This window comes from Phocoena sinus, chromosome 9 (assembly GCF_008692025.1).
Source record: "Phocoena sinus isolate mPhoSin1 chromosome 9, mPhoSin1.pri, whole genome shotgun sequence".
In the NCBI taxonomy this organism is placed as follows: domain Eukaryota; kingdom Metazoa; phylum Chordata; class Mammalia; order Artiodactyla; family Phocoenidae; genus Phocoena; species Phocoena sinus.
Window position 1 is genome coordinate 55,367,738 of NC_045771.1, and position 24,435 is coordinate 55,392,172.

Here is a 24,435-nt window from a genome sequence, read left to right on the forward strand (position 1 = left end):
ATGAAGGGTAAAAGGCAAGAGCTTGGAACTAGGAGAAGAATGTAAGGTACCAGTTCTTAACTCTTCTCAAGTTGGAGTTCACTCTGCAGGTTCATTACTAAAAAATCACTCCTTAAATTGCACGTTCTAATGTAGGAGGAAATGCTGTCTTTTGATGGAAATATATGAAATATTTTTTCTAAAAACTTAAAAAATCTCTCCTCTGATAGCTCTCATATTTGTAGCACACATTACATCACAGAGTAGGATAAATCATTTTCCAGGTCTTGAACCTCAAAATGAAAACAAGCACACCAAAAAAATGTTTTCTTCATACTAACCTTAGCATCAGCCCTGGCCACGTAAATAATTACAGTAATCCCTCTCGAAACACGCGTTGCAGTTACTCACTATTTTAGTACATGTCAGCTTGATGTTCTACAGCTCTGAGGGCCCTGGTTCAGATGTTGGTGAGTCACTACTTGGAGATCATTTGAACAGTAGGGTTGGGAAGAGGAAAGGAGGAATGAGGATGGTAGAGAAGCAGAAATGTTTTCACTTTGTTGTCTTGATAAATCTGAAATTGAGGTCAGCACCCTAGGGCTGCTAGGCAGAAGGAAATCAAGACATATAAGACAGGCCATATGGTGAGCCATAAAACAAGGAAGACATTGGGCATTTAGAAAGAGGACACATATATAGTCAGAGTAAGGGGGAGACTGGCAAAGAAGGCAGTACGCCTTGGTATGTAACACAGCAAAACACACTTACAAAATCTTAAAATAAGAGGCAGATCCTGCAACGTATCTAACAGGAAAACGTTTCCATCTTAAGGTATGTAACATAATATTGAAAATATTTTTACTTAAGGTGCTCTTCGTTGTTTTATTTTAGTGAGCATTTAAAAATTATGAGATCTTTTTTGTATAAATTTACTCATAACTTTGTTTCTCCTCTTTTTTCCATTAGTTGTAAGTCTCCCAATGAGGTGTTTCCTACCAAAGGAGTTTTAGGGATATACTCTGATTTGGGAAAGAATATTATAGTCTTAAAAGACTCCTTTTACTGCGTTTAGTAGGGTCAGTTTAATTTTTTACATGCATAGAAGTGGTAGAGCAGCAGCAGTAATATTTATTATAAATATCAACAGCTGCACTTGCTCACGGTACACATAGATGTGCCTATACCATGCTAAATGCTCTGTCCGCATTATCTCGTTTAATCCTGAAAATAGCTCTCAGATAGTTCTCTACATTTTCTGATAGTAACATTTCAGCTTATTTTAGAAAGTCTATTTCCCTGTCCTCAATTATATTGTAGTCTCAAGAGCAAATCTGTAAGTATATCCCTCATTTGCCATTTTATTCACAGAAGGACTGAGGCTAGGATGAGGCAACTAAGGTACTCAGCTTGGGTTCAGAATTTAAGGTGATGCCCCCCTCCAAAAAAAACATAGTAATCAAGATAAATTACATTTTAATGCAATATTTTAAAAAGCCGAAAGATAGCTTCAATGTTTTCTATGCTGTCCATCGAACAACCCTTCGTTAGCACCCGTTCCCCCAGATCCATAGCCTCCTCCTTCCTAAACCCCAGTGCTGGTCAGGTTATAGAGAAATGGATGCATTTATGTACTGCTAATGGCACTGTAAACTGATAAACAATGTAGAAAACTTCATGGAAACGTTAAAAGCTGTAAAGATACTCATTTGTGGCACATTCAAGAAATATGATTTGGCATCGTCTAAAAGTTCTGGGTGCTTGGGAATGCACAGATGAGGTTCCCATTCTCACGGGCTTTACCTTCTAGAGTATCTAGGAAAATAAACAAGTAATAAAATAAGCAATCTCAGAGAGTGATAAGTACATGAAGACATGGCAGTATGATTTCTTTTTAAAAAGAGGAATAGCATTGGAAAATTGTAAGCCATATGAAGGCTGGGATTTTGACTATGTTGTTTACCTTTATATCCTTTGTACCTATGACAGAGCCCATCACATAGTAGGTGCTCAAGAAATATGTGTTGAAGAATGAAGGTGGTAAGAGTGTAGTGAGTGTAAGGAGAGTGAGAGGTGATGAGATTGGAGACTGGAGGCAAAGGGGGTGAGGAAAGGCCTTGTAGGCTACAGTTGCGATATTACTTCCAATATAGGAAGCCTGGGGAATTAAGTTTATGACCTAGTAATCTGACTCTTTAGTGTTTCTCCCAAGAAAACAAATCAATGGAGTAAAAACCTAGTTGCCCAAAGATGCTCATTACTGTGTTGTATATTAAACTATTTAAAAAGACTTGGCACCAACTTAACCAAGATTAAGGGAATGGGGAAATATTTAGTATATCATGGTTCATGAACCCCAGTGGAATATTACACAACGTTAGGACAGTATTATGAAGACTTTGAAAACATAGGGAATGCTTCATATGTTCTCTGAAGAAAGAATAAAAAATGTTATGCATACTAGCATATTAACTCTAAAATTGTCTGTGAACTGTGATCGAAATGTAATATAAGAGATAAAAATAGTTGTGTTAGGGTAACAGAATTTTGGGTGATTGTTTTTCTACTTTACAAAAATTATCTTTAGTATTATTGTCACATTATTTTAATAAAAATATGTTGCTAAATTAGTATAGAGTTTCTTTTTGGGGTTATGAAAGGATTTTGAAATGGATATTGGTGATGGTTGAACAATATTGTGAATGCTATTAATGCCACTGAATTGTACACTTGCACATGCTTAAAATGGCAAATTTTAGGTTACATATATTTTACCACAGTTTTAAAAAAAAACCCAGATCTCTTCTATAATCATCATTATGGTTTAGCAGCCTCCAAGATGGCCCCCCAGTGGTCCCTGTCTTCTGGTCTTCACACCGTTGGGTAGTCCCTCCCACATTCTACTAGGATTGGTCTTGGTGACCAATAGTATATGGCAGAAATGATGGCACATTATTTCCAAGGTTAGGTTCTAAAAGATTGAGGTTCCCATCTTAGCTGTCTCCCTATTTCTTGGTTCACTGACTCTGGAGAAGCTAGCTGCCATGTCATGTGAATAGTTCCTCCATCTGGGAGAGGGGCCCCCATGGTGAGGAACTAAGGTCTCCTGCCAACAGCCATGTGAGGGAGCCACCTAGGAGTGGATTCACCAGGCCCAGTCAAGTTTCAAATGACTGTAGCCCTGGACGTCACCTTGACTGCAACCCTGTGAGAGACCTTGAGCCAGAACTACCCAGTTCAGCTGTTTCAGGATTCCTGACCCCCAGAAACTAATATGACCTCAATCTGGGCTTAAGTTTGACTTTTAGGAATTTAAAGAGAGCTTTTTAAATGCAGGTTTTGAAAGGAAATTTTATGTGGAAAAAATATACAGCGTGATAAAAATTACAAAGAAATAAAATCATGTGTTTGCTCAGACCTATACACATAGAAGTAAACACCGAGTTGATAAAAAAATCATTTATCTGAATTATAGACTTATGAGATGTTTTTATTTTCTCTTATATGTTTCAGGATTTCTCTTATATGTTTCTAAATTCTCTAGAATGATCATGTCATACTTTTATAATGAGGAAAAAAAGATATAAACAGAGCTTTAAGAACGATGATACAGAGAAGAGAGCATCTGCATCTGAAGCACATGACATGCTCTACCCTCATTTGCTGTGTGACTCTGGCTGTATGGCTTCTCCTCTCTGAGCCTCAGTTCCCTCATCTATAAGGAGGGATAATGATGTTCATCTCATAGCTGGGGATGCAGAATAAGGGAGACGACTTGTGAAAAGTCTCCAGCACACAGTAAATCCTCAATAGATGCTTCATCTCCTTCGTATACCTTCTCATAGTATTTAGAACAAGGGTGTCATTTGCTGGCTGATCATGTCCTTTGTGATAATCAAGGGAAATCGGATAGTTCAACAGGTAGTTGGTTCAGTGTGCAGCCTACAAGAAAGTCTGTGACGGGGAAGATAGGCTCCTTTGTAGGAGCAGTAAGTATTAAAAGCTATTTGACTTTTCTTCCTAAAGATCATCAGGCCCTTGTAGAGGACACCCAACTCTTCAGTCTTAATCCAAGTCTTGTTTTACACATGAACACACAGGCCAGTTCTTCTTGTATCATAATGAAATCATATATTTTCAAATTCCAGATGCAATGTCACAAGATAAAGAAGCTGAAATGATAGTCCACAGAAAATATATTTTTCATTTGCCCAGAACCAAACTTTAATAACCCATAAGTTCTGATCTAACTGAATTTTTGTTCATATTTATTTAAATGGGAGAACTGGTTTTGGTGATTTTCTCCAGTCCTAACCATCTAATATCTTTAACCTACAAGGCAACAATTCTTTTATTTATTTATTTATTTTTAAGGGGTAGGGAAACATTCTCCCTTCTATATCAGCTCAGGATGCTAAACTGTGTGTTGTTTGCCTTAAAAAATAAACTTTCCTTTTTACATTTTTCTTGTTATCTTGGATCATGTCCAGTCTCTAAGGAAATAAACATGTGAAGAAAGAGTTCTGTGGAATGTTAACTGCACTGGTATTTTTCTTCCTTTTATCATGCCTCAAGATTTGCCAAAGTTGTTGTAAATTCACCATGCCTTCTTTAAAAAGCATAACAGCAAGGCATTCTTCCTGTAGGAGTCGGACTGTAAAAGGTGATTTCATTTTAGTCCATTTTGTTTAAGCCTGTAAAAAGCATTAAGTGAAAAATCTGATATATTTGTTAGGGCATTTATTGCATTACTAAGTTATATTTTCTGTTCTCAGTGAAAGGTTTATTGAGAGGTTTTGAAGAGGTAAACTTTGAAGAGGTTTTGTTCAGAATTAAAGAATATTTTTTCTTCTCTTTTGGTGAAATAATATCACACAAAATTATACCTTTTAGGAGCTATTCTTAGCATTGTTTACAGTCAAAGGACACACCCGTTCCATTATGGTGAAGCATATATCACCTTCCAAAACCAACCTCTGTTGATGAGATTTGTAACTTCTCTAGGGTTTCAGAGGCATGAAAGACTGTGAAGTTACCATTTTCCATTAACTCAAGTCACCCTAATATTGATGCACCAGTAAGGTAAACTACTTTGCAGGAGTCTTTTAGAGTGAAAATGTTTTTCATATTGGACTAAATATTTGTAACTGATCCATCTTAAATGTAAAAATATAAGCCATTGCTAAACTTTAATGTGGATTGATTTCTTTTTTGATAGATGAAGACTTTAATTTAAATTCTTGACACAATCTTTTATCATCAAAAAATGAGTGTTGGGGCTTCCCTGGTGGCGCAGTTGTTGAGAGTCCGCCTGCTGATGCAGGGGACACGGGTTCGTGCCCTGGTCCGGGAGGATCCCACATGCCGCAGAGCAGCTGGGCCCGTGAGCCATGGCCGCTGAGCCTGCACGTCCGGAGCCTGTGCTCTGCGGCGAGAGAGGCCACAACAGTGAGAGGCCCGTGTACCACAAAAAAAAAAAAAAAAAAAATGAGTGTTGTCTTTTTCAGATGAAACAGTGCTATAATCAACCACTTTGAATTCAGGAAAGTTGGATAATCACTATTCTCTAAATAGCATAAATATCAAAAACATCACAAGGGTAGAAAACTCATTAACAATTTACTCTGCTTCACTCTTGATTTACTAAAATTGTTTTGAAAACTTGTGAAATTATATGATCCTTCTAATTGATTTAAACAACTTATGGTAAGAAAAGGTCAATCTTTACAGCAATCCTGTGGAGGAGAGGGCTACTAATTTTATCCTGATCTGTATCCAGAAGTCAGAAAGTTTGAGTTGTTGATGTCCTTTAGTTAGCAATGGAATTCCATATGGGGGAAGGTCATGTCATTAGGAAGGTCTAGTGTTTATGATTGGATATAACAGTTAACAAAGTAACTGGGAAGTTGGAAATCAATTCTGTTGAATGCACATCCTTTGGGATTTGAAGATGTTATACACTGATTTTGTTTTAAATATTCTGTAAGTTTTATCCTGATTACAAGGATTAATTGTTATTTCTGTATTTTATTTATTTATTTTACTGAAATAAGATACATCATTTTTTACCATGTCCTTCAGTCAGAGGATTGAAAAGTAATTATTTTTGCCTCTTCTGCTGTTAACCACATTATTAAAGTAAAATACTAAACAAAAATATAGAATCATATGATCACTAGTCAACAAAATCTAGGAACCTTTTCCAAAATATAGGTATAATGCCTGATAGGTTTGTGCTATTCCTATATATAAAAAATGTCAGTGATTGGCAGCTTGTAACAAATCTTAGAGAAAAAATTTTAAATTACATTATATAGTTGTGTAGAATTATAAGTGATTAGATTTATATAAGCTACTAAAAAACACAATTTTACAACTCAAAAAAATCACTGCTACTAGGTACTGGAGAAGAATTGAAAAGGAGATTAAAGTGGAGTCTCTGCAAAAACAATGTAGTGAACCAGTTAACTGTTTCTTTCCTATAAGCAAGTTGCATGCAAGCATGATCCACCTTTGTGGAAAATAAGTTTAAATACACAGGGCTTCTGTTGAAAAGAATATAACAAGAAGTTCACTTATATTAGCTTTTCTTTGTGAATATTTTATGATAATATCTGCATCTATAGATTTATGAGGTGTAAATATGAAAATCTATAGCTCCGTATTAGCACATGGAAAAGGCTAGTATAATTGCATAAGTTAGCCAATTTTTTAAAAGCCAGACCACTCTTCATTTGATTTCAGACTGAACTTAAACATTCAAAGACATGTCTTTTGGGGGGGGAGGGTAGAAAATTATAATAAATAAAATCAAAGCTAGGAAATTTGGGGTAAATATTATCTAGCTAAGCTCTGAAATCCAAAGCAAGAATTTAGTGTTTTCCTTTTTCTGCTCACCTTTTGGCAGTTTATAATACTCTTAAGAGTGTCAGTGCTAGCGTTTTCAAAAGCTCAATTCATTTACACCCTGCTGAGGGCTCTACAGCACTTTCTGTACTTTTCCACCAGATAGAGTTTTCTGCAAGGGCAACTATGTGTTGAGTAAGGGTTAGATCTGAAGGCAAGACCCAGCAGTGCAGATTAGTATGACTGGCTTTGGGGATTATTCATCTTGTTCACATTAAGGCTGGACTCTCCCTGTTGTCTTTATTTAATATAGGGCACTGGAGGTATTAAAAAGAATATAGAAAGAATAGTCTCTATAACAATAGAGTTCAGAATTAAAGGAAGAGAGAGAAATACAGAAACATGTAAGGTATCTTTAAAAACAACTTTAAAGTAATCCAATAATCCCTTTACAAACTGAGTAACATACAGCTTTGTGTGTGTGTGTAATCTATATGTATATGTATGTACACATATATACATACAGTAAATCTTTGGCATGACATGTAATGGGCACTAAAGAGTCAGAAATTTCTGTACGTTCCATTTTGTAAGTATGGCCCTTTGATTATCTGGATCAAATAAAATAATATGTGTGAAAACACTTTGTAGACTGTAGAACACTCTACAAGTAGCACTATGATATAGCATTTTAACAATCAAGTAAGCTGACCGTTATGGGAATGAGTGTCTTCCAGGGAGATTGTGTCATTAAACAGTTTAGCTAGAATAAATGAATGAGAGCTGAACAATTTTCTGTGCACAACAAAACACAACCTATTTATGGAAGCTAATATAAAAATGTTACCTGTTTACCTTGAGGGGAGGACTCTTATTTTTTTTTTTAACAGCAGTGTGTTGACAAAGAAAGTCTCAGTGTAAAACAACTCTGTCTTCATTATTAACATACCCAAGAGTCTTGCCTCTCATTTCATTGCACAGCCCAGCTCCTGGACTTGAGATTCACTGCACAGACCTAAATCTTTCCTTATATTAGTCTTTATTTTCCCCAGGAGTTTATTCCAGTGTCAGGGATTCCCTTCATCTTCTGCTTGACCAATTACTGGCCCCTCTTTGCAAAATAAATAAATTCAAGCCTGTTTTTTAAAAATAAGTCACTTTTTGAAAAATCAGAGTGGTTTTATGACTGCAGTCTTCCCTCTAAGTTAGAACTTTGACAAGAAGGTGATTAAATGCACATTTAGCTTTTCATATATATATATATATATATATACAAGAGTGCTGTATCTGACAATTCTAGTTGGTACAGTTGAGGAAACAGTCAGACTTGTTTTTATTGGTGGGTGGACTTCTTCACAAATCATTTTCAAGAGATCAGTTGTTGTCTAACCCAGTGGCCAGTGCCCATGTTGGCATCCTTGGCACAGAGACAAAATGTGCACTGTCAAATAAAAGGACCCAGTCCATTTGTCTTTGCTCTGTGATGAGTGTGACAGTGAGTAAAGCATGAATATAGAGACCCTCCCCATCATTCACTCCAAGTCGCTCTGTTTCCAACTCTGTGAGACAAAGCACACTCTTATGCTTCAGACATAGGCCCACGGTGTATGTCGTTTTTTCCCATCATAAATTGCAAGTGAGGAGTATTCTAGAATGTTTTGTTCTTTTTATTAATTTCCTTTTAAGCCTTTATATGGAAGTCAGTATCTCCATTGAATGCTTTAATAAGTAGATTGAACCTGCTACACCTCTACCCTTTATGTTCAGCTTTCATGAGCTAAAATATTAATAAATCGCAGCGAAGGTTTTTATAGACATATTTAGAAGTCAACTCTTAGGAACAAAATGTAACTTGTTTTAGTTGTTCTGCAAGCAGATGTATCATCAGTTTTAGAGGGAGTCTTTTGGCACTACAACGTGAAAAAACAAACAAAAAAACCTTGCAGTCCCAGTTTATAAAGTAACTTTAAAAAGACAAGGATGAATTTCCTTCCCACTTCAAAAAAAAAAAAGTCATCCTCTGAGACATGTATACTTTGAAGATGTTCCTTAGGGACCAGAATTTAACCTTAAGATGTTTTTACCCCTAAATGATTGTTTACTTTTAAATTCATGTGTCTCAGGTAAAGTAAAACCTCTTGTAAGTATAAAAATTAATATAGTCAGTTCTCAATCAAAAATTCAGTCATTCAACAAATGCCATGTCCCCACTCTGTACCAGGAACCGTGCCTCATAGGAAATGCCCTTTTTGGCTTGCCATTGCCCAGTTCTTCCTCTTTCTCGTGCCACCATTTTCATCCTCTACTTTCAGTTTTCTCTGCCCAACGTTGACAGTCTTCCTTAGTGTGGCAAAAGACTTTGGCTTTGCTTTGCTTTTTATTTTCAAGATGGCTTAGAAACTTAGGTGAGCTTTTAAAGCATTTAGTTGACAGGTTGAGTGAAGAGAAGTGAGAGGCACTGTTGGATCACTGCCTTGGTGGCAGAGAGGGGAGCTGTGGTAGGTGAGCGATGGCAGGCCAGTGTGACTCTGCTCACCCTCCCTGCCTCCAATTCACACTCAGGTTCTTCCTAGGTCAGAGGACATGTAATGTTAGAGCTAGACAACCCTTAATGACCATATGTTCCATCTTCCTCGTTTCTGAGGTACAAAAATCTGACCTGCACAAGGAATAAAGAAAATATCCTGCTCTGTAGTCATGGTTTAAAGCTGTTTTTGCTATTCATGTTACATTCTTTCATATTTTTTTTTAAAAAACTCAGGTAAAGTGTACGTGTGTGTGTGTGTGTGTGTGTGTGTGTGTGTGTGTGTTGCATAGATAAGGACTAGGAAAACGATGAAATTTGTTATGATTAGAATAGCAGAATACTATTATTTTCAACTGTATTAAAAGCATTTGATTGAAAGTTACTCATAAGATTCTCTCCACAAACATACTCTGAATTCAGTAGAGATTGTTTCTCTTCATTTTCATACAGATTTATAATTTTTAAATTCCTTAAGGTTTTTCCCAGGGAGTTTCCACAAACAACATCTTTTAAAAGCAATGAATATGGGGCTTCCCTGGTGGCGCAGTGGTTGAGAGTCCGCCTGCCGATGCAGGAGCCACAGGATCGTGCCCCGGTCCGGGAAGATCCCACATGCTGCGGAGCGGCTGGGCCCGTGAGCCATGGCCACTGAGCCTGCGCGTCCAGAGCATGTGCTCCGCAACGGGAGAGGCCACAACAGCTAGAGGCCTGCATACCGCAAAAAAAAAAAAAAAAAAAACAATGAATATGGAATGAACGTGACGGTTTCTGTCCCACGTACCCTTCCCCGTTTATGTGAACCTCCAGGAACGTAGAGCTGGCTGAACTCACCCTGTGAGCTGACAGGCACAGTTCTGACCGCCTGAGGCCGACCCCCACTTGGTAACCTGGCATCCAGCACTGAAATCCATAGGAGGGCCTCACCATTAGCAGTTGCATCTCCTCATTTGCTGGGACATCCCTTGAGGCTCCCCTGGGACACAGAAGTCCCAGTGACAGTCACTCACAGAGGGCCAGCCTCCACCCCTGATGTCTGAATGTTCCTTGTGAAAAACCTGCAACACCCCATCTCTCCAAACTGCTCCCTGTACTGAATTTCCTTGACCAGTCCCCCTGCCCTTTCACATGGTCTAGATGGCCTGATCTCCGTTCCTATTGATCAAGATGTAGAGCCATTTGAAAAAATTCTCTGGACCCCTTTCTTAACCTCTCCCACCCCCAGCCTCAGACAATCACTGATCACTTTTCTGTTTCTATAATTTTGCGTTTTTCAGAATGTCATCTAAATGAAAGTATATAGTGTGTAGCCTTTGGCTTCTTTCACTTAGGATAATGCATTTGAGAGTCATCTATAAAGTTAAGTGGTGAAGGAAGGAACATTAGCCTGAAATAACTTCAATTATCTAGTTTTTGAGACTTAATAGAGGTAATCTAAAAGAATTAGTTTTAAAAAAAGAGGCAAGACAACAACACCAATTTAGTGCTTATTCCAGGGAGAAAGACCTAAAAACTGTAAGTGTGGATGATTTTATAGTAACTAATTAGATTATAGAGATTATAAATATTTATCTGTAGGGGGAAAAACAGTCTCTTCTGCTACCGCTAAAAATCACCTAAAATGTTGGCTAAAATACAAGCACATCCGTTCAAATGCATATGCATAGCTGAACCAAGAAGAAATTAACTGAAATTTCCAGGGGCCAAGAATGAAAAGAACAGAATGATAAGTAAGTGCTGAAGTTGCAGCTGCCCTTGAGGTATTGCTAAAACAGAAACGTGGAGCTGCTTGACGGTCGGGAATCAAGGCTTTGGGCCTGAGAAAGTTAGGAGGGCATAGGAGTTGAGATTCCCCACAGAGAGTCAAGACCCTCAAAGCACTTCAGCCAGTAATGGGCTGGCTAAAAAAAAAAAAAAAAAAAAAAAAATCTGCTTCCAGCAAAGAGAGACTTCAAGGACAATTGTTTGTGTTGCCCTTGGCTCTGAATGGGGATGAAAAAGACTCCCCTGAGAATTCTACAAGTTTAGGTTTAAATTTACATAACTCACTTGGTCTCAGAAGCCAACAGAAAGAACTTGGAGTACATAGGTGTTGAGAGAGCTCCAGCGCTCCTAGCAGAAGCAAAAGAAAATCCCTATAGAGAAACATATTCTCAACCCAGGTGCTTCAAGACTCCCACAGATTATCAAAGCCAAGCATGAGCCCAAAATCCAGAATTATAAAACGTGAAAAAGTCATTGTGAGTGAGGGTCAGTAGCAAAAGCAACAAAACTGGACTCCTCCACCTCACCCAGAACTTCAGCTATTGGGAATTATCAGACATAGAACAAAACTGTATTTAAAATATTGTAAAGAAATAAAAGATCAAATTAAAAACTTGAACAGGAAACCATTAAAGTTGAAAATGAAAATTTGTCAGAGATTTTAAAAGAACTTATAAGAACAAAATGAATAAGGAAAACAGCATATTAGATGCACCTGATTAGAGAGTTAGTTGAGTTAGAAGATGGCTCTGAAGTAATTACTCAGAATGGAGAACAGAGAGACTAACAGATGGAAAATATGAAAGAACAAGTGAAGACATGGAAAATTTAATAAGATGGTATTACATTGGAGTTATAAAACGACGGAAGAGGGAGAATTGAGCAAAGGCAATATTCGGAAAGTAATGGCTGAGATCTTCTTCCAGAATTGATGAAAGACATGAAACCTCAAATTCAGGAAACACTATGAATACCAAGCAGGTTAAATCAAAAGAACCCCATACATTGCAAACTGCAGAACTCTGAGGTGGAAGAGAATAGCTAACAGGCAACAAGAAAAGCCTGTGTAATATCTTCTGAGTTAAGGGAAAATGCTTTGAACCTAAAATTATTTCTCCAGCTGACTATTATCCTGTATGAAAACAAAACTGAGAGAATTTGCCACCAAGCTCTTTAGTCATAGAAAGAACTTCTGAAGTTTGTATTTCAGATACAAAGAAAGTTATCTGGGAAGGAATGTCTGGAACATGAAAAGAAAGGTGATTAAATAAATGATAAACATGGGTAAATCTAAATAATAATAACCAAGACAGTGTTTAATCTGTGTCCTTATGTAGAAAGTAGAAATAAAATATTAGACAGTATAACATGATAGGACTAGTGTCATCAGAATTCAAGTGTTCCTATGTTTTTTTATTGTTTGGCAGGAGGGTAAAGAGAAAGTGTAACTTTGAACTTTAAATAGTTAAAAAGTTAAGGAGCCATACACTTGGAGAAATAAGGGTGAAGGTATATTCAAAGTGTGGAAGTTTCTTCACATATCCTTGATGGTATTAAAAACACTAAACCAACTTACCCCCAAAGACGACTCCACTGGCTGCAGTTTGGGCAGTTGTGTGGTGTTCTTAGTCTTATATTTATTAAGTTTCTGCAGGGAAGTGGAAGTTATTGCCAGGAACACAGCATGACCTCTAAACAGACAAGTGAACTATACAAATTCATTACTGTTTCACCAAGAAGGTCCATCAGAGGGCTTAGCTAGGACACAGGAGGATTGAATTAAAACCAGGAAAGCACATTACAAGAGTTCTGACCTAGGTGGGCTAAACCTGGGGGAACTTCCCTTCTGTTGCCTCGTTATTGGATTTCAGATTTGCTGAGGCTTGCCAGTAGGATCATTTCACTTCCCGTTAATCCCAACCTCATATGCAAAGCACTGAGAATTTCAAATGTAGTGTATTGTAGTAGACTTCAGTTTCCTTACATCATCCTTTACATCACTTCTGTGTTCTATATACAAAAAATTTTATTTTTTATAGTCCTATTGAGTGTTTTTTTTTTTAACCTAAATTAATATGGCACAAATTAATTGACCAACTTTTGTGAAGTCATACACAGGATAGTCCAACCAGTGTGACTTTAACAAATTTATAGAGGAACTTAAAAAGTGGGGCGTGGGCTTCCCTGGTGGCGCAGTGGTTCAGAATCCGCCTGCCGATGCAAGGGACACGGGTTCATGCCCCGGTCCGGGAAGATCCCACATGCCGTGGAGCGGCTGGGCCCGTGAGCCATGGCCGCTGAGCCTGCGTGTCCGGAGCCTGTGCCCCGCAATGGGAGAGGCCACAACAGTGAGAGGCCCGCGTGCCTCAAAAAAAAAAAAAAAAAAAAAGTGGGGCGTTACCACAAGGGTAAAAATATGTGAAGCAACTTACAACACTGCTTTTGTGGAGAAAAGGCATCAAGTTCTGGGTTGGCGAAGGGATGGTGATGCACTGCCATCCAACCAGACTGTGAATGACTGGTTACGTCTTGTAAAACACGAAGTTTCCTGAAAAACTGTCAGCATGTTGCAGGTCTTGGGAGAGTTGTCTTAGCATTAATTGAAAATGGAATGAAATATGAATATGCAGTGAAGTTCATGAGGCAAAAGTGGAGTGGAGATTTTGAAAGCCAGCAACTTTTGTATATGGAGAAATATTGTCCTAAAATCCTGCTGCACTTCATAGATACCAGGAGCCATAGAAATACTGTTGAAGTCAATAAAGCTGGGCTACCTGATGTCTTAAGTTCCTTGGAAATAGAACTTTAGACAGGACCCCATTTATTGTGTATATTAGCCAACATGTAGACTTGGTGAATGATAAGTCTAATGACGCTTTCACAGGAACGTTGATAAGCAGTTTTATCAGGCCTCAAGCTTAGCAGAATTGCAGGCTCTGTGTTTGTATTATGATCAGCCTGTTTGGAAACTTAGCAAAAGATTCTTGCTGTTCAGCATTTAAATTATGCTTATCATTTTGATCAATTGACCTTTCCTGAAACCATGCAGTATTGGGTTATAAGTCTTCTTCACATCTATTCCCATTCCAGAATCTTATCATTATATAAGAAATTTAAAGAGATTGGGTGCCGAAATAGCCAGCACAATGCTTGTGTGTTCTTAATATCATGCAGAATTAAAATCCCAGGAACTATCCTCTGTGGTTTGTCCCCTCAGTCATTTCAAACATTGATAGTAGGGCCTATATGGCTACTTGCCTGCTACTTTATGTCTGTATCTCCCATATTTAAAACAGTATACATCCGATTTGTGTAACCACAGATTTTGTTGGCTTTTGACCATGTCTTATGCTGATTTTTTCTTAATGTCTTTCTATAAATCTCATTTCGTGCTGTTATGAAAACCTCCATTTTGAAAATCACAAATCTCCGGTTGTAAAGTTCATGGGAAGTCCACATTGTACAGAAGCACGTATCTTTAATGTTGCCAGACAAAAGTGTCTTAAAATTAATTTAATGTTTGCACTTCAGGGTGCAACTTAAAAGAGAAGGCCTGAAAAAAGAGTGGGAGTGAGCATTAAGTATTTTTGGCAGAACATTGTGTTTGTCTCATGTTGGACATATGGAATATGCCCTTTAGTCAGTATTTTTTTTAATTGTAGACATGATTTGTTGTAGCTTAAATAATTCTGAATCAAAATTTCTGAAAATCCTTTAATTTTTTCCAGTTTTTATTGGAAGTTGTTTTGCTGACTATTGCTGTTAGAAGTGTGAATTTTTTGCTTTTCTCCCAGTCTTTCTTACAAGAAGAGAAATTTGTTTCTGCTGACAAATTGAGCAGACATCTGATATTTTATATTCCTGTTGAAGTGTATATATTCCTGTTGAACCTAATATTTGTATACTTGATAATTTGTCTTATTATGTAATTGATAAATGGTGCTGTATGTTGATGTTTGTTCAATCATATATATGATATAAATATCATATATTTATACTATCTGGATTGTATGATTATAGTCCTTTGGGAGAAATAATTTATCACTGTACACCAGCTTGTAAAAACCTAGTGCTAGAGTTTAAACATCAAAATAAATATTGAAATACAAAAAGAAAAAGAAAAGAAAGAGAGTAACTAGTAAACACATGGAAATAGAATGTATAATTTCTAAAATAGAAGATGGAAAATGTTGAATTTTAAAAGTCAATCCAAAAGAGGGCAATGAAAGAGGAAAAAGATAAGGCAGGACAGAATAGGATGCAAGATTAAAATGGTAGCAGTAATTCCAAATATTAATATATCAGTAATCATGACATATAAATGGATTAAATTTTCTCCTTAGAAGACAAGGATTGTTTAATTGGATAAACATTAAACCCAGCTATGATATATTTATGAGACACCTTAAAATTATGGATATGAAATATTAAAAGACAGTGACAAAAGGTATGCCAGGCAAACACTAAGCAAAAGAAAGCTGAGGTCATTAAATTAATAAGAAAAAAATGAACTTTAACCCAGAAAGCTTTATTAAAGAAGTTCACCACGGAAAGATTAAAGACTGAATTTACCAGGAAAAGTTAACAGCGCTAGACTGTTAAGCACTTAATTACCCAGCTTTACAATATATAAAACAAAACTTGGGGGAATTGTAAGGAAAGATTTTAAAATCTAATATCACAATGGGAGACTGAAAACAACCACAGTCATTCTAACATTCTGATAAGGTGAACTTATGGCTTGGGATAAAACTTCCAAATAAGGTATCCCAGAAGTATCATGTCTCAGACCACTTAGATGGACTCAAAAAGTGGTTCTGGTAATGATGAAGATTCTGATGTTGAAAATGCATGTGGAGAGTTGGAATAAAAATGGTTCTTGAAATACAAGTGAGGATATAGCAAACTTTCTAAATTAAAATTTTGTGTGATAATTCAGATGTTTATGTATAAACCAGATAACACAAATAAGCATTTGATTATTTTATTGACTTTATTAACAAGTTTAGTCAGTTTGGGGGAGGGGAAATGTCTTCTTGGTAATTCCTTATATTTAGGTCTATATGTGTTAAATCTAAATGTGATCAACAATCGACTGCAAAAACAAATACAACTTTAAATATTTATAATTCTTCAAAATAGTGAAACCATGCTTCAAGGATGATTTATGGCTTGTTGGAGCTGGAAGGACTGCAGGCATAATGTGGTTAATCACTCTTTAACAGAGTCAGGCCTAAAACTTAGATCTAGTCTCAGTCTGGCTGGCACTGTCGTTGTGTTTTATCAAAGCTGTATAAAATGGATACCAATGTGTTCACCATGGTTACATACAAACTGTATGTTCAATATAAGTGCAGTTTTTGCCATGAAGTCTACCTATCTCAAACTTTGCATTTGATATTTAGAAACATATTAATGAAAAAAATTTAATAGCAAAAGAGTCTTAGGAAGAGGAAGGAATAATTTGGATGGCCCTGGACCCTATTAAAAGAAAGAAAGAAGAGAAAAAAAAACCGCACAATTTTAAGAATGCCTCCGTTTCCTGTAGACAAATTTCTCTTTGCCGGGTAGAGACATTTAAAACCAAGATACTGATCAGTTTTTTAAAAAACAGCATTACAGCAGCCAGACACTGAACCAATGGGTGAGACCTTCACCTATAAAGATTTAGGGAGAAGGTCTCTTAGATTGGATCTTTGGAGTAATATTTTTCTTTGCTCTTCTCCCTTCTTCTTCCTCTGCCCAAATTCATGACCTACTTTCCTCTTCCTCACTCCCAATCCATCCCCTCCCCCCACACCATAACAATTTTAAATCAATGCTAAAGAGTTGCTTGAGGAGGGGAAGGGAGAGAATTGTTGGTCACTAGAAAAGATGTTTATTGGCTCATGGCTTGTTTTGTAGCTTCAAGGCTTTTGAAAGAATACCCACTAGCAGGTGCAACTTTTCTTCACATTCTTCTGGCTGCTTAAGGGTCACTGTACTTACTTCATCTTGTAGAAACTCAGGAATCTGTGGGTAAAAGCCTTTAGGAATGACCTGAGAGCTTTGCACATGCAAAACCACTTTAAGAGTCAACTGGTTCTGGGTGGGTTTGAATCTGCTCAACCTGCTAACTGAGCAAACCATTACCTTCTCTGACTTCCACTTCGTTCCCCCTGCTGTTAGACAGAAACAGAGTTATCTTGTCCGAATAGTAAATAGAAGAGTGTGTGAAAAGCGCCTAGGAGAGCGCTTGACACATGTTCACCTACTCATAAATGGTAATCATTATTAGGAAGACTTTAATTATCATTTTTATGTTAACTATTTGGGTTTGATTGCCCTGAGCAGTGAAATAGAGATTCCATGGAAAACAAGGCTGGGCTGGACAGTGTGGTCTGCTACCCATTTGAAAGTAGTACCACATGAAAGATTTTACTCCTCTGCTTTTTTGGTAATCTTGAGACACATATTTTCTCTCTGCTGTTGTTTTAAAGGTCATCTTGAATTGATTCAGTCCCATATGGTTTAAGCCTATCCCCTTTGTTAACCTGCATGTTAATGTTATGATTAATATTTGAAAGGGTACTTATTCCAATAATTTTTTTTCAATGTAAGAAAATGTAAATTCTTAAAGGAAAAAGTAACTTTAGTAACTAGAGAATTTAATAGTAGATTTATTTTAATTCTCCTGGTTATTTTGTATTAATTTTCCTGTAAATGTATCCAGATGTGTATGCAGTACCTATATTCTATGAACAAATTCTGGCAACTATTTGATAAATTATCTTCTGAAATTTTCTACCTTGGGACCTAATTCTATCCTGAAAATATCAATCCTTCGCTTATAGTAAAATACATTACATCAATGAGGAAAGCGAGAGTAAAAGCTGGTTTACAGTAACGGATACTCTAGGAACTAATGTGAATTCTGCTTCTTTTTATTTTCAACAGGCAATTTAACTTGTTTTCTTGGCCAGGAATAAATAAATACTGAAAAATTAGGTGAGCCTTATGTCTTACTTAGGGGATTTTCTTGTTTGTTCTGATTTCTCTCTTTTTTGCTTGTGTTTTCAGGCTCAGCTATGTGAATCATGCAGAGGATCTGGCCTCCAAACTCCTACAGTGTTCCCCAAAGAACAGACTGTCAGCACAGGCCGCCTTGAGCCACGAGTATTTTAGTGACCTGCCCCCACGGCTATGGGAACTGACTGATAGTGAGTATGACAAATTCAAAACATCCAATCGAAGCAGGGACATGATTTTAGCATCTATGTGTAACACACATGTAGAGAGGTTCACATGTTTATATGTGCATCTCTCTAATATTACGTATGCTTGTATATGCATTGCCTGTGTGTGTGTGTGTGTGTGTGTGTAGAGAGAGACAGAGAGAGAATGGGCGGAGGGGGGTAGTGTGTGTATATATTTAGTGGAATCCTGCCATTCAATTGCTAGCTTACCAGACACAGGAAGAAAATGGATTCCTTTTTTGCTATCTCTGCTCTGCAGTCAGCAGCTGCATGTCTTTGTATTTGATTATGTGTGTGTCCAAAAAAATGATATGAGCAGTCATAAAGGAAAAGGAAAATATGATTTACATATTTAGTGCCTTATGCGTATAGTATTTTTTAGCTGGCTGCAGTACACAGAGTAGGAATGATTCATTTCTATTTGATTCTCAGAGACAATCTTGGTTGTAACAATAACCTTAAAAAGGGCTGCTATGCAGTGAGCTGACGAACAGAGTTGGCAATTGGCTGATGCGCTGAATTGACATGTAAGAACTGAAGACATGTAATTCATTTCAACTACAGATGCTCTTGGTATTCATACAGAGCTCTTCTCTGGATCTTTTAAAACAAAACACATTCCTGGGTGGGTTTTTGTTTTGTTTTTACAAAAGTGTTCATATTTACACAGCCTTTTTCAATTACATTTTAAATATTTGGGGGAGGATTTATGACTGGGAGGATCTCATCTTTCTTCCAAAGTGTGAAACAAAATTCTTGTGAAATTTTGCAAAACACTATTGCAGTAAGAACACTTTTGTTCAATGGTGATACATTCTTTCCAAATGCCAGTGAAAGATATTTCTCCTCATACTCTTTTCTTTTTGCCTTAAAAATTAATATACTGCATATATGGATGGATATTATATCATTTTTAATCCTTGTGTACACATCACTTACCATAGACATACATAAAATTTATTTCTTTATTCCCTTAGACTTTTTCCCCCCATGATAGCATTGGAGTCTCCTCGACAACAATAACCTTTTACTTTGGAACTAAGTCCCAAGTAACAGCTCTTGGGTATTCCTACCCTAAATATTTTCTGATACCTCATATTTAATTCTAATTACTTTTTTTTACTCTAAAGTAACTATAGATATATTAACCCACTACTCCCCCATGCTTTGAAATCTTCTTCAGTATTTCATATATTCCAAGCCCATATTTATCTCATATTCTGCACTACTTCCTTTCTGAAAGTCTACCCACTGACCATTACTACAGCTATCCCCATTAAAAAAAAATTAAAGATGAAATCCCTATAGAAAAATAATGAATTGGTAACACATCTTCCCATACTGAAAAAAAAAAAAAAAAATTGATGCCAGTGGACTCATTAGTTTATTGCTCGTCAGACTCAAACATATGGTTTGTTTTCCCATTCAGTATAACTTGCAACTTGATATCACTCCTCCTTGGTGACATCTCAATCCCATCTGACTTGATGATTGAGTTTAAGCCGGGATTTTGATGGTCTATGCATTCTGAATTCTGTAGTAGTACTTTTCTGTTAATATGGACTTATTACCCACTTGGCACTTAGTTTATCAGCCAGTGGTTAAATCCAGTTTCTATCAGTAAGTAAATGCCTACACATTATCACTTGGCAGCAGGCTGCCAATGGAGACAGCCTTGTCCCTGTCATTAACAAGCACAATGTATGCAGAACACCAGAGGGGAATTAAAACCACAAAAAATACCTCAGGGTGGTATTTTTAATATGAGAATTTAATTTGTAATTTCACAGATTAAGAATTTTGGCTGCATTAATCCCTTTATCAGCTCACAGCAGGCTATTTGCAGAAGCATAACCATAAGGCGATATTCATTGGCAGAAACACGTCTTTGCATAACGTTAAACATCAGGAGCAGTGAAACCTTTTGAAGGGGGGAGAATAAAGATGAAAAATCATTATATTTTTAAAGCAAGATTCTGCTAAACGCCTCCGGTAACAATTTTGAGTTACAGAAATGCTATTTCTGTGTCTAGTAGATAATCATTATGAAGCATAAATCCAGTCACAAGAAAGGACAATCCCAGTATTAAATACCACAGTCATTTCCATTTCGAACAACGTGGTAGTTCTTGTAAACATGTTTACACAACAAAGAATTCCTAGGCTTTGGAGACTTTGGGAACTAGTTCTTTTAAGTGAAATGACTGGTTTTGGTGACTCTGTTATCTAGGTTAATATTCTGCAGACTATATTTAAAAGTTCTTGAAATTCTTAAAATTAAATTTTACATTAGTGTGGAGTCTTGTAGAAGTTCACCACCTGGCAAATGGCAGCAGCAGCAGCAGCAGTGCCAGTATTCTCATATGCTTCCTTTTCAAGGAGATTTGGAAAGAGATCCATCTGAAAAGAAGTGTTGCAGAACCAATAAATGGATTGTCTTATCAACCAAGTCATGGTTTCTATTAATCAGTTTTAGGAGCCTCACATTAATACATAGTCTATTCAGGATGCAATAACAAAATAACTTAGACCGGGGCTTAAACAACAAACATTTATTTCTCACAGTTCTGAAGGCTGGGAAGTCCAAGATCAAGGTGTCGGCAAAATCAAGTTTCCTGATGAGACAGCCACCTCCCTGTATCTTCACATGGCAGAGAGAGAGAAACAGTGACACCTCTCTCTCTCTCTCTCTCTCTCTCTCTCTCTCTCTCTCTCTCTCTCTCTGTCTCTCTCGCATTTTTTTCATATAAAGCCACTAATTTCATCCTAAGAGCCTCACCTTCATGACTTCATCTAACCCTAAATACTACCCAAAGGCCTCATCTCCAAAAACTATCACATGAGGGGTTAAGGCTTCAGCATATGAATTTTGGAGGGACACAGTTAAGTCCATAGCAGTCACATTCTTAAAGATGGGTCATGGCATTTTTTTTTAAAGAACGTCCACAAAGGGAAAATCTTATGCAAGCAGAAAGCAAACCCAGGTAAAAGGAGAAGATTGTAACAAAAGTAAGTTCAAAGTGGGCTCCAGTCTTCTTGGCCTACTTTAATATATCAGACCTTTTGAGAGGAGTATCAAGTGTTATTAGAACCTGGGTTACACAGAGCACCGCAGTCATTCCATGAATTCTTATAAAAATGAAGTTGTATGCTGATGCCAGACTGTTATTTGCTTTGGAAGAACATATAACAATATAATATCTTTCTTAATTGTACTAGTCCTTAAAACCTCACCAGTTTACAAAATGCCAAAATTTAGAAGCAATGTATTAGTGTGCCACTGAAGCAGGAATTATAAATTCATCAAGCAAGAATTATGTTACAGTTACCTGGAGATCTGGCGGTTAAAGCTGGCTAATTCTAGTGGCACCCTGTCATTCTCCCTCTATCCCAAAACCCGAACAGCCTTGCCCCACTTCTTCACAAAGATTTAATTGCAGGGAAGTAAATGGAGGGCTGATTTAGAAGAAATTCATCATTTTTCCCAAATACACCAAAGGGCATTCTCCTGTGTATACTATCAAGTTACATAAATTATTGAAGCTGAACCACGCTTGTCAAAGTAAATGAACAAAATACACTTCATAGCGTAGAGTCCTTGATTTTATTACATTCATTTGCTAATTCACAAAACTCAGATCTGCAGTGAAACAAGGCCAACAAATTGGTGCAGTGTGAAGAGCACTGAACTGGGAATCAGACCACCTGGATTCCAGCTTCAGCTCCGCTGTTAACTAGCTGGGCAGCTTTGGAGAAGTGCCTTAGTTTCTGTGGGTTCCCAATTTCTCATATAGAGACACAGTGATCCCTAAGGACCTTTCAGCTCTAATGTTGGTAGGGTTTCTTATTCCTATATATGTCCCATATATTACCCTAAAGCAACATTATGCCATTAATGGAGCTCCATGCCATCTTTTTAAAAAGAAAACACACCCTGTTCTAACATGTTTGCTGCTCTGGTTTCTAGACTTCCATTCTCTCTTGAATCCTTTTGAGCCGAGCTTTTATACCCAAGATTCCACAACTGCTGGTTTTCGTCTCTATCCATTGGTCTTTCGCCAGCCCTCATCTTGATCCATCAGCATAATTCATCACAATTGACCACTGTCTCCTCGTAGTAACATTTCCTTCACTTGGATTCCAGGACAGGACATTTTCCTTTTGCCTCCCTAAACATTCCTTTTCATACTCCTTTGCAGATTTCTCATCTGCCAGACCTCTCACTCTTAGAGTGCCCTGGGGCTTAATCCTCAGATCTTCCTATCTACATATGTTCCCTAGAGCCTAGATGATCTCATTTAATCTCGTGATTTAGATGTCATCTGTGTACACTGACAGCTTCCAAATTTCAATCTCCAGTCCCATCTTCCCTGACTCCAGACTTGCATATACCAGCTGACTACTTAACATCTCCATTTGGACGTCTAGTAGGCGTTTCTAACTTCATATTACCAGAACTGAGTTCCTTATCTTTTCCCTTAGACTTGCTCATTTTATAGTCTTCACCTCGTTAATAAGGGGCAATGTCATTCTTCCAGTTGTTGGAAGATACCCTTGACTCCTCTTCTTTTGTCATACCCAAACCCGGTTCTTCTGTAGACCCTGTTGATGCTACCTTCAAAATAGATCAATAGACCATCCTCACTTCTCCACTGCCATCACTGCCCCACGTCACTCACTGTCTTCCTTCACCTGTGTTTCTACAATAGCCGTCTGACTGTTTGCCTGCTCCTTCTCTTGCTCCTTAGAGAGGCTTTGCTGTTTCTTCTTTCTTCAGTTCGTGCTTGCTCTTGCTCTAGATCTGTGCATGACTTGCCCTCTCACCTTTTTGGGTCTCTGCTCACAGGTACCTTTACCTGGGAAGCCTTCACTGACCTGCTTCCACCCCAGCACTTCCTGTTTCTCTTCCTGCTTTATTATTCTTCAAAACACTTACAACTAGTTGATATATTCATCTCAGTGTTTATCATCTGTCTCCCCTAAGTGGAATCTACAAAAACCAGGGTTTCTTTTCATTCTGATTGATACACTACAGGATTCTGAAAACCTAGAACAGTGTGGGGCTCAATAAATATTTCTTCAAAGAATGAATGAAAGAATGCACAAAGAAAGGGCAAAATATGTTGTTTCCAAATTCAAGCTTACTGTTCTAGATCAGAGAAGTGTGAGAGATCAGCAGAGCTGTGGCTTGGAGGGGAAGGCAGACTATCCTGTCATATGTGTGTGTAAATCTGTGTGAGTGTGTGTGTGTGTGGCTGTGACGACTTGACATTTCAAAGACCAACGCATACCATGATGTTTTATGTGTGGGACATCCAGCATTGCATCTCAGCCTCCAATTTTGAAAGAAAAGATTCTAAATACACCTATAAATATGTAAATGAAAACTTTTCATTCTGTCCACAGTGTCCTCTATTTTTACCGTCCCAAATGTAAGATTGCAACCAGAAGCTGGAGAAAGTATGCGGGGCTTTGGGAAAAACAATAGTTATGGCAAAAGTCTATCAAATAGCAAGCACTGATGCTCACAGCAGTCTCAAGAGAGCACAGGTAAGATGACCTACTTTACTTGGAAAGTAATTGTGAAAAGACATTGAGTCAATCTTTCAAATGAAATATTTCAGACTTATTTTTTCCTTAGTATCTTATGAATCTCTTATGTTTGTTATGGCATTCATTACAGATTCTAGTGAGGCGGAGTGCTGTCAGTCATTTCTGTATTTTTAGGTACTTGCTGGAGTCTAACCACAATGGTCCTTTATTTATGTAGTTATAAGCAAACCATTTTAGTCATAAGCAGATCATTTCACTACTCACCCATCCTTCATAGAGGCTAGAAAATGGTTAACCTCGGAGGATATTTAAGCCACAGACCTGCTTTGTGTGGCCCACACAATTTTTTTCCTTGGTTGCTCCCATTTTAAAATGAGGAGATTTTACACAAAGTCTGGGTTTCCGGCTTTTCTTGAGAAATCAGCAGCTCTGGCAACATTAAACTCACATTCCTGCCAGAAGTTTGTGTATGTAACTGAACTGTGGCTGCCTCCTTTGGAAAGGACATGGGCTCCCTAGTTTAGCTTAGTGGCC

The 24,435-nt window shown here is 37.4% G+C and overlaps 1 protein-coding gene across 3 annotated transcripts in view; it reads left to right on the forward strand.

Moving 5' to 3' along the window:
* CDK14 (cyclin dependent kinase 14) overlaps nucleotides 1–24,435 on the forward strand; it is a 595,562-nt gene that overhangs the window by 489,986 nt on the left and 81,141 nt on the right. For all 3 annotated transcript variants that reach the window (XM_032642400.1, XM_032642402.1, XM_032642401.1), the window contains 2 exons: nucleotides 18,173–18,312; nucleotides 23,755–23,898. In XM_032642400.1, coding sequence (XP_032498291.1) covers nucleotides 18,173–18,312; nucleotides 23,755–23,870 — 256 coding nt within the window. In that variant the 3' untranslated portion in view covers nucleotides 23,871–23,898. The remainder of the gene's footprint in view (nucleotides 1–18,172; nucleotides 18,313–23,754; nucleotides 23,899–24,435) is intronic.